This window comes from Callorhinchus milii, unplaced genomic scaffold (assembly GCF_018977255.1).
Source record: "Callorhinchus milii isolate IMCB2004 unplaced genomic scaffold, IMCB_Cmil_1.0 Scaffold1, whole genome shotgun sequence".
Lineage (NCBI taxonomy): Eukaryota > Metazoa > Chordata > Chondrichthyes > Chimaeriformes > Callorhinchidae > Callorhinchus > Callorhinchus milii.
Genome location: NW_024704742.1, coordinates 137167972 through 137178420, shown reverse-complemented (window position 1 = coordinate 137178420; position 10449 = coordinate 137167972). Strand labels below are relative to the sequence as shown.

At 44.3% G+C, this 10449-nt stretch overlaps 1 protein-coding gene across 1 annotated transcript in view; it reads right to left on the bottom strand.

The window, feature by feature from the left end:
• Positions 1–306: 306 nt before the first annotated feature.
• The window catches only part of skor2 (SKI family transcriptional corepressor 2), a 17964-nt gene continuing 7821 nt past the window's right edge, over positions 307–10449 (bottom strand). Inside the window, 5 exon segments of the mRNA XM_042331997.1 lie at positions 307–336; positions 1071–1136; positions 5589–5656; positions 6556–6654; positions 9161–9226. Coding sequence (XP_042187931.1) covers positions 1074–1136; positions 5589–5656; positions 6556–6654; positions 9161–9226 — 296 coding nt within the window. The 3' untranslated portion in view covers positions 307–336; positions 1071–1073.

Below are 10449 nucleotides of genomic sequence, written 5' to 3'. Positions count from 1 at the left end.
CCAATGTCTCTAGCATGTTCTCACCAGGAATCTTCACATGACAAATGATGTACCTACCGGTGGGTGAACCGGTCTGCGGTAGTTTCTCAGCTACTAACAACATGTGAACTAACAGGTACAAGGTGGGGTTTATTTGGAGGGGATTATTTGGGGGAGAATCGATGATTTCTGCTTGATTTGGATATTTTTGCTGCTGATTTCGATGTCTTTGTGCTTCAATGCCCTCGGCCGTCTGTCACTCGGGTTGGTTGCCGTGGGCACAAGTTGGAGACTTGCCCAAGAGGCCGGTGTCTTATAAACAAGGTGTTGCTGAGCACGGCGATGTGTGTCCTCTGCCTGGCACCAGAGAAACAGCCGTCAATTCATATCACCACTATCTCCTCCCTACACATCCAGAACTCTGCAGCTGGTGTCCTCTCCCGCCCCATCCAATCACCCCCATCCTCGCCCGGACCCACTGGTTCCCCATTTCCCCGGCAGAAATCTCAGAGATAGATTGTTGTATTGGAATGCGCTCTCTCTCTCCCTGGAGGGATGCATCCCTGCTTACCTAGTTCCGGAAAGCATTAGGCGTAGGTTGGCAAGAGCCAAGGCTTAGGGAACCCAGAGTTTACGCTGGGGAAACTGCTGGAGTCTAAGCATAAGGTCCTCTCTGACAACAACAACAACACACTGCTATGTGGTGGGCTGAAGAGGCCATGCTCCTGATGACCATTGACTAAGTTGGCTGACCCTCCCTCAAAGTGCTGTCTCACTTTATAACTGTCTGGCAAGCTTTCCCGCTGCTTGTCCAGCTAGAACAAGGGCGGGCTTGATTCTGACTTTCCATTGCCAAATGTGTCACCTTGGAGCCTGTTCAGCTCCGAGGAGACCCCCTCCACTTTCCTCCCCCCAAGGAGGACAGTTGCTAGTGGGTCGTTCAACATCCGACGAGCGAGGGTTTGAGCCTCACGAGGTAGACGGCAGGTACCAGGATCTCCCTGTAGCTTCCCAGCAACGCAGCTCAGCACCCATCCGTCCCACAGGACGTCCAGCCAGAGTTGGCAACCTTACCTTTGCGCCCATCTTACCTTTTAGCTTTTGTTGAGCTGTGAGTTGAGTTTCTCCTTCCTCCCCAGGCCGGCTGTGTACGGGATCTGGGGGGATCGGGAGAGACGCCAGGGTTACACACACTGCATTCTCCGCACTGCGGTGAGCTGTCATCTGAGAAGCTCCCCGATACCAATAATATAATAACAACCCTTGTATTTTCATACGGCGCCTCAGCACGTCATCGAGGTGGCTAAAAGCCCTTCACAGGATAGACTCGACAGTGAGTGTGATCGTGTAGATTTTGTGGACAAAGCGCTACAGCCAATTTGCACACAGCAGTCAGTGCCCCACGAACAGCCAAGGAGTGAGTGACCAAATTTATCTGGGGGGGGATTGTTAGCCAGGACACCGGGGGGGAGAGAGAGAGAGAGAGAGAGAGAGAGAAACTGCCTTCTCTTTTCCAATTGCGTCACAAAATCTTGAACGCGCACAGCCCTCTGATGTGCTGCTGTTGAATAGGTAAAGACAAGACTCCAGTTTAACATCTCATAGATTCAGGTCAGGGCTTGAGACGTCTCACACGTTGTGGATTCACACACTACGTTAGGACTTTGAACTCACAGTCCAAGGCTGACATTCCAGTGCAGTGCTGGGGGAGGGTTGCTCTATTCGATGAGATGTTAAACCAAACTCCTGACTGCCTGATCAGGAGGTATGGCACTAGTGGAGTCCTGGAGCGCAGTGGTTAGAGCACTCGCTTTGCAAGCGAGACACCTGGGGTTCAATTCCAGGCAGAGGGCGAAACCTTGGGCAAGTTTCCTTACTCCACACAGAGCCTAATAATAATCCCTCCAAAACCAAAACAATAATAAATTGGTGATTTTCAATCTACGACTGTTTGTGGGACATTGCTGTGCGCAATTGGCTGCCGCGTTCGCCCACAAATATACAGTCAATTCACTTTATGGTATATTCTGTGAAGCGCTTTGGGACGTCTAAAAGATGTGAAAAGCGCTATATCAAATGCAAGGATTATTATTATATATTATTAATAATAATCTTTGCATTTTCTATAGCGACTTATCACGTTTGCGAGATGTACAAATCACTTCACAGAATATACTGCGGAGTGTATATTTTGTGGGAAAAACACAGCAGACAATTGCCTGGATTGAGTGACCAAATTATTATTATTTTTCGAGGGGATTATTACCCTCTCTCTCTCTCTCTTACAATGAATGTGTATTTCCTGTTGCAAATGAGTCGAGGGTAACAATGTCTGACACCAGTAACTTCCTCCTCACTGACTCCATCCATGTTACGAGAGATGAAGCACTGAACTTGGTGATGGATCATTATTTGCCATGAAAATGATGGCACTCACTCACTCACTCACCCCCATCTATATACAGTTAAAACACTTGTCCTGAATTCAGTGAAGTGCTTCTAAATACCATCATCGTCATTCTTCCACGTGTTTCAGTTGTTGGTCAGTTGTTTCAGGGTAGAAAACAAAACATTGGGGTGACAGGACTTTGTGGTTTGGATACTCTTCAGTATGGTGATGGGTTTCCGCATTTGTCAGGCAATTAATTATAATTGATAAAAGGGCGGTTTAGAAGAGTAGGGAACTGTGGACTGAATGGTCCCCTTTATGCTGAAATGATCCCATCTTTATCTTGATGTGACACTGTGGCTCAGTTGGTAGCAGTTGGTACTAAGTCAGAAGATCACCCCCTCTTTCCCCTTCCCCCAACCCCTGCCCCGCGCCCTCCCCGACCCCCAGCTCGGATCCGAAGCACTGATTGTCCAGCTGCTCTGGACGACAAGCCGATGTGAAAGGCGCTGTGTGCAGAGGTAATGTTGTTGTTGTTGAGTGTGGGTTCAAACAACAATAAGTTGCATTTATATAGCGCCAATCAGACGGGATAGCGCCTTGGAGCGCTTAACAGCGGTGGAGCCTGACCCCAAGCGGCGGGGAGGGAGGAGGTGCCCGTAAGCAGTTGAAGAGGAAGACAACAACAACAACAACAACTTGGATTTATATAGCGCCCTCCATGGCGCCTCAGAGCGAAGAGACGCGAAGGGCGCAATATAAATGCAAGTTGTCGTTTTGTCTTCCGTCCTGATCTAAACCCCAGGGCCCGGTGTCTTCGAACCGACACGGTCCAGACTGACGCCCCAGTGCAGCGCTGGGGGGAACCCGGCCTTGTCAGTGACTCCGATCTTCGGATGAGAGGTTCAACCAAGGTCCTCAGGTGGACCTTAAAGATCCTGCGGTGTGTCCCTGGCCGCCAATCCCCTGATAAACTGGTCCTTTTGGCCACTGTTGCTGTTGTGCAAGTGCCACAATCTCTCACGGGCCTTGACATCAATTCCCTGTGAGGGCCTTCGAGGCCTTTTGGTATCGGTATTTTGGCGCTATTTGAATTTGTGACACTGGGTGGCACCACGTGATCGGGGAAGGTTTTGAAGCTGCCATTTCCATTGCCTTTCTGGTGTAAAATTCCCCCAGTACGTACACAAAAATAAAGGCAACATAAAAATACTTTTTCCGCTTGGATGTTTCTTTAAGGTCTTGCACTTAAACGCGAAATGGTCTGACAGATAACAAACAGCAAAGCAGATACATATTAAATAGATCCAAAAGAATAAATTGGTCACTTCAATCCGCGACTGTTTGTGGGACGCTGCTGCGCGCAATTGGCTGCCGTGTTTCGCCCACAAAATACACAGTCAATTCAACAATTATTATTATAATGACGAGTACAATATCCCATGGAAAAGAGAAGGAAAACTGATCAGAAAGAGACAGAAAGAGACTGGGATCAGAGAGGGAGAGAACTGTGAGAGGAGAGGAGACAGACAGAGAGAGATAGTTAATGGAACGGCAGATAAATAATAATAATCCTCGCACTTGATACAGCGCCTTGTCACGTCATCGAGACGTCTCAAAGCGCTTCACAGATTTTGCTGTAAAGGAGAGAGATCGAAGAGGGAGAGGAAAATGATAGAGAGACAGAGAGACAGTTGGATGGTGAAATGGCTGTAGGAGATAGAAAAGGCAATAATAATAATAATAATAATCTTTGCATTTGATACAGTGTTTTAACACGCGACCCAGTGCCTTGGGACGTCCTCCCGACGTGAAAGGCGCTAAACAAATAGAATTGTGTTGTTGTTGTCGTCTCAAAGCGCTTCGCAGAATATACTGTAAAGTGAATTGACTATATTTTGTGGGCGAAACGCGGCAGCCAATTGCGCACAGCAGCGTCCCACAAACAGCCGCGGATTACGTGACCAAATACTTTTTTTTTAAAAGGGATTATTAACCCCAGAAGAGCGATCCGCCAATCGACTAACAATCCGGTTCCGACTCACTGCCGGGAATCGAACACGTGTCCTCTCACTTGCAAGTCGCGTGTTAACCACTACCCTGTTGGACTCCACAAAAAATAATAATAATAATAATCCTTGCATTTGATATAGCGCTTTTCACGTCAGGAGGACGTCCCAAAGCGCTTCACAGAACACACTGTAAAGTGAATTGACTGTATATTTGTGGGCGAACGCGGCAGCCAATTGCGCACAGCAATGTCCCACAAACAGTCGTAGATTGAAAATGACCAATTTTTATTATTGTTTTTGGTTTTGGAGGGATTATTATTAGGCTCTGTGTGGAGTAAGGAAACTTGCCCAAGGTTTCGCCCTCTGCCTGGAATTGAACTTAGGTCTCTCACTTGCAAAGCGAGTGCTCTAACCACTGAGCTACTGGACTCCAAAAAAGCTCTCTCTCCCTGGACAAAAGCAACCATTCTTATATTACTCAGTTTCTAAATAGGAAATGTTTGTGTCTTCATCAAGGGGGGAGCTCTGGAATGAACATCGAAGTTTAAAACAAATGCTGGGACAGTGTGTCAGTCTGTAGCGCTCTCTCTCTCTCTCTCTCTCTCTCTCGCGCCTCTGAGTCAGAAGTTTGCGGGTTCAAGCCCCACATCGGGACTTTGAATCACATCGTCTAAGCTGAATGCAATGCTGGGTACGTGCTACATTGTCAAAGGTGCCGTCCTTCAGGTGAGATGTTAAACCGAGGTCCTGTCTGCCCGGATGTTAAGATCCCACGGCACTATTCGAACAGAGAAAGGTGTTTTTCTCTCTCTCCCAGTATCCCCCAAATAAAATTGGTCACTCACTCCAGGGCTGTTTGTGCCACGGCTTTGCGCAAATTAGTTGCCCAAAAAACTCAGTACAGCACTGGAAATCCTAGAATCATCGCTCGCTGAAACACTCTCCCAGTGAAAGGTGATATATCAATTAATAAATACACAGTCCTTGCATTTTCTCCCCAAAATATAGTGAATTCACTCCACAGTACGTACACTGTGCAGCGCTTTAAGATGTCTCAATGACATAATAAGGCGCTATATCAAATGCAAGGATTATTTATTTATGTATTAAATACACGGATTATTGTTAAAGCTATTATTACACGGGCTGCTTTCTCCGCGACCAGTCAAAGCCACTCCTGAGATGACTGGTGTAGAGTATTTCCTTACCATCTGTAACTGCTGGGTTACCTCCTCTCTGTATGACAGCTCCCTCTTCATCTGATGGTGAAAATTATCTGGTTTTAAACAATAAGTGGGAAAAAAACAAGAGGAGAGAAAAAAAAAACACCGGTCAGATCTGCCAGGAGTCTTGTACCTGAGGAGGAAAAACTCTGTTGATTTGTTTTTTTTTTGAACAATAATGTAAAAATGCTTTCAACGGAAACATTCTTGATCATCTCACATAGATTTTGCAAACATTAATTGGGCTTTTATCCTCCCCATCTCCCTACACATCGATTTGACTGTTCGGTTACCCACTGATGATCGGTTTTAATGCAATTTTATTATTGAAGGTGGAATGATCTACAATTCTGCCCCATCATGTCTGCCTGAGCCAGGCTGTTTATTCCAGTACACGTGAAATTACACATGTGTCATGTGTAACCTATGTGAGCACATGTAATGTATGTGAACACATGTGATCTATATGTACACGTGTAATCTATATGTACATATCTAATATTTTGTGTACGTGTGTGCTGTAGAATGAAATCCAGACTTAAAGAGCAAACTGTTCGACAGATGTTTTAATGGGGTGATTTCCTGGTTCTAGCCCTGCTGCTGTGTGTGTATTTGCGTGTGTGTGTGTGCGCGGGTGGGGTGTGAATGTGTGTGTGTGTGTGTGCGGGTGGGGTGGGTGTGTGGGCGGTGTGTGTGTCTGCGGTGTGTGTTTCATTGGGAGTGTGTGTGGGGGGTGTGTGTGTGTGTGCGTCTGTTTGTGTGGATGTGTGCGGGTGTGTGTGTTTGGGGTCAGGTTACACCACCCCAGACATTCGCTGTGACCTGGACTGTGTCAGACCATCTGACGCTGACTCAGAAACTGGGAATTAAAATACAGCCAGGGTGCGTTCGTGCCGGGGTGAGGGTGGGGTGAGTCAGGGAGGGGTTAATAATGACAATAATAATTGCTTACTGACAACAGTGAAGGGGTTTGCTCCTCTGAGTGCCTGAAATTGCTGCTCTAACCTCCGCCTCAGATCTATCTGTTCCAACAAGACTTTTTGAAGCTCTTCTGTAATAAATAGACGAGGACAGAGTTTACATACAAGAGCGAGAGCTGAATATCACAGATATCAACACATCTCTCTCCCAACACACACATACTCCCTCTCTCACACACACACAAACTTTATCTCTCTCTCTCTCACACGCAGAGAAATTGTGTTTTATTTGAATAAAACGAACTGGATCCATGTTCCGGTGCTGTTTTCTGTCTCTCCCTCGGTCAGTCTATCAGCTGTTAATTCATCTATGTGTATGTCTGTATGGTTCTGTGTCAAACCTTGTAACATTTCCATGTGCCTCTCTCTTCTATATCGCGTTCCGAGCTCCATTTCGTCATCCATCTCTATCAGTTTGTCTCAATTAATTGTCTCATTGATCTATGAGAGTTGACGATTAATTGCCCTACCTACCTGTATCTTATATCTATCCCTGTTTATCTAGCAGTAAGTAGGAACCCGGTTGTTAATCGATTGGCAGATTGCTTTTCCGGGGGTAGTAATAATAATAATCCCTTAAGATAAAAGAAATTTGGTCATTCAATCCACAACTGTTCGTGAGATTACTGTGTGCAATTGGCTGCCATGTTTCACCCACAATATATACAGTCAATTCACTTTACAGTATATTCTGTGAAGCGCTTTGAGACGTCTCGAAGACGTGATAAGGCGCTATTCCAAATGTAAGGATTATCATCTTTATTATTATCTCTATATCTTTATCTATAAATATCTATATCTAACTTTCTACATCACTATCTGCCTAATCTATCTTTTTATTCATCCAGCACTAATCTCCCAGCTGAGTAAATCAATAGGAAATTAATTCCTCTCTCTCTCTCTTTCTATTTATCACACAACCTCTCTATCTCTATATATCAACCTCTATATATCAATGTCTGTATCACTAGATATCTCTTTCTTATTTCTCCATTTATCTATTTATCCACTTTCCTCATGTGAGCTCAGGTGGATAAGGAGTGTAAAAAAAAAGCTATTTGTTCAGAAAGGAAACAAATTGAAATGAAACGAGGAAAAAGGTGTATTGTGAGAGACCAGGGAATCTGCCAAAAATGGGTTTATTTCCAGTCCTGATATCAGTACTGAAATGTGGTGGGTGTGGAGTTAATAATAATATTACTACTAATAATAATAATTATTGCGTTTGATAAAGCGCCTTATCATGATGTCGAGACATCACAAAGGTTTCACAGAACATATACTGTAAAGTGCGGTGAAAGTGAGTATTTTTGTGGGCGAAACGCAGCAGCCAATTGCGCACAGCAGCGTCCCCACAAACAGTCGTGGATTGAGTGACCAAATGCAGGTTCGTATGTGCATAGAGACGTGAGCAAAAATACACACTACATCGCAATGGACTGAAATCCCACAGCAGAGGGAACTACACCTATTTATATCCCTAACACCTAGACATGTTTCTATCTATATGTCTATTGTATAGGAGAAAATGAGAAACAGATTTCGTCCACAGAACACACAGTCAAGTCACTTTACAGTCTATTCCGTGAAGCGCTTTGAGACGTCTCGAAGACGTGATAAGTCGCTATATTAAATGCAAGGATTACTGTTAACATAAAATGTCCAAGATTCACATTTCACAATGGCAAATGTACTGTAGATTAAGGTGAGAGTTACACGTACATCCTGATTAGAGAAAGTCTCTGGATATATTTTCTACAATACCTTATACACAATAATATAATAATAATAATAATAATCCTTGTGTTTGATACAGCACCTTATCACTTTGAAACAGCTTAACGGCAGAAATTTGTTGTCAAATGCGGTGACTGTGTTTTCGGAGCTGAGCACGGCTGCCAATTTGCACACAGCTGTCAGGGAATCATATAAATAGAGCAGTGTCAGCCAGGACACCAGGAGAGAGAAACTCCCTTTTCTTTTCCAACAGCGGGATCCTCAACAGAAGAGGCACAGACAGGGAGCTCAGCGTAACAGGGGGATTTCTGGCATTGTTGCTTACAAACGCACAGTCACTACACTTAGCAGCAAGCACACCAGGGCACTGGGATTGATCCTTGAGGCGCTGCGTGTGCAAAGCAAGGAATAATAATCCTTGCATCTGATATAGTGCTTGATCATGTCGCTGAGACGTCTCAAAGCGCTTGCCAGAATATACCGTAAAGTGTAGTGACTGTGTATTTTGTGGGCGAAACGCGGGAGCTAATTGCGCACAGCGGTGTCCCATAAACAGCCGTGGGTTGAGTGACCAAATCAGACCATTATTATTATTATTATTATTAAATCATTAAAAAGACTTTAAATATGTCAGTCTTGCCTTCTCTTGGCTGCTGCGTGTTTCCCACAAGATAATACAGTCAATTCACTTTATATATATTCTATGAAGCACTTTGAGATGCCTCAACGATGTGATAAGGCGTTCTATCAAATTCAAGGATTATTATTATTATTATTATTACCTTTCACAGGTAGTTTATTTGATCTAATTTAACACCCGCATCTCCATCTTGTTCTCACCTTTCTCCATGTTATCCAGATCTGTCTTCATGGGATGGGCTGTGGGCGAATCTTGCACTTTATCACCTAGTGTAGAAAACAGCAATTTTTTTAATAATAATTCAAATAGCCCCCAAATTCCAATTTTTCGCATCTAAAAATTGTTCCCATAGGTGAGACATCTCTCCCCCTTCCTCAATTCGAGCGCAGTTTCTAAACCTTTATCGTTCAGAAAAATAGAGGACAATAATAATTATTGATATGGCGCCTTATCGCGTTGTTGAGCTTTCATATACTGTAAAGTGCAGTGACTGTGGGTGAAACACGGCAGCCAATTGCGCACAGCAGCGTCCCATGGACGTGGATTGAGTGACCAAATTGCCGTCATTAAGACAGATAAGAGGGATAAAACCAAATGACAATTTCCATTGTGGGAAAATGAACGTTTTGAAATGAATAAATTGTGCAAAAAAACTGTTTCTGTGTTGGGAATCTTTCACATGGACTTATCTAAAATTCCACACACACACACACACACACACCCGCATTAAGATTCCTGACTACACCGTTCATCTACCGATGCAACATTTCGTCCGCAAAATATACGGTCAATTCACTTTACTGTATATTCGGTGCAGTGCTTCGAGACGTCTCGAAGATGTGATAGGGCGTTATTTTAAATGCAAGGATTATTATTACCGTGAAGTTGATTCCGGCAAATTCATTTCTTAAAACTCAGCTGAAATCTAAAATGATGCATTTCACAAGAGACGCCGATTTTTCATCCTCAACCCCCACCAAAAAAAAAAAAGGGAGAGCTTTTCGGACTCCCAAAGCTCTTTCTGGCTCTGTGTGTGTGTGTGTGTGTGTGTGTGTGTGTGTGTGTGTCTCTCTCTCTCTCTCTCTGTTTCTGTCTCTGTGTGTGTGACAGGCACAGTTTCAGACGTAGCCTAAGGATACAAATCTCGTTTGACAGTCAATTAACCGTGGATGGTCAGAGCCAAACGAGCTTGCATTACATAAATCGCAAATTAGATTTGATTCCTCGCCCCTTCTCTCTCTCTCTCTCTCTCTCTCTCTCTCGCTCTCTCGCTCGCTCTCTCCCTCTCTCTCCCAGCGCCTTGAAACACAGCTCTATTGAGACCGTCCGTCACATTCTCCATCACGTCCTTCCCTGTCTTAGCTACAACCCCTGGGCGACATTTAGCAATGAGAAAAAAACGAGATCCGTTTAATTTGCTTTAAGATAATAAAGGGAAAAAAAAAAGGTCTAATGTATTTTATACGGGGGACTTATTAACTTATTAACA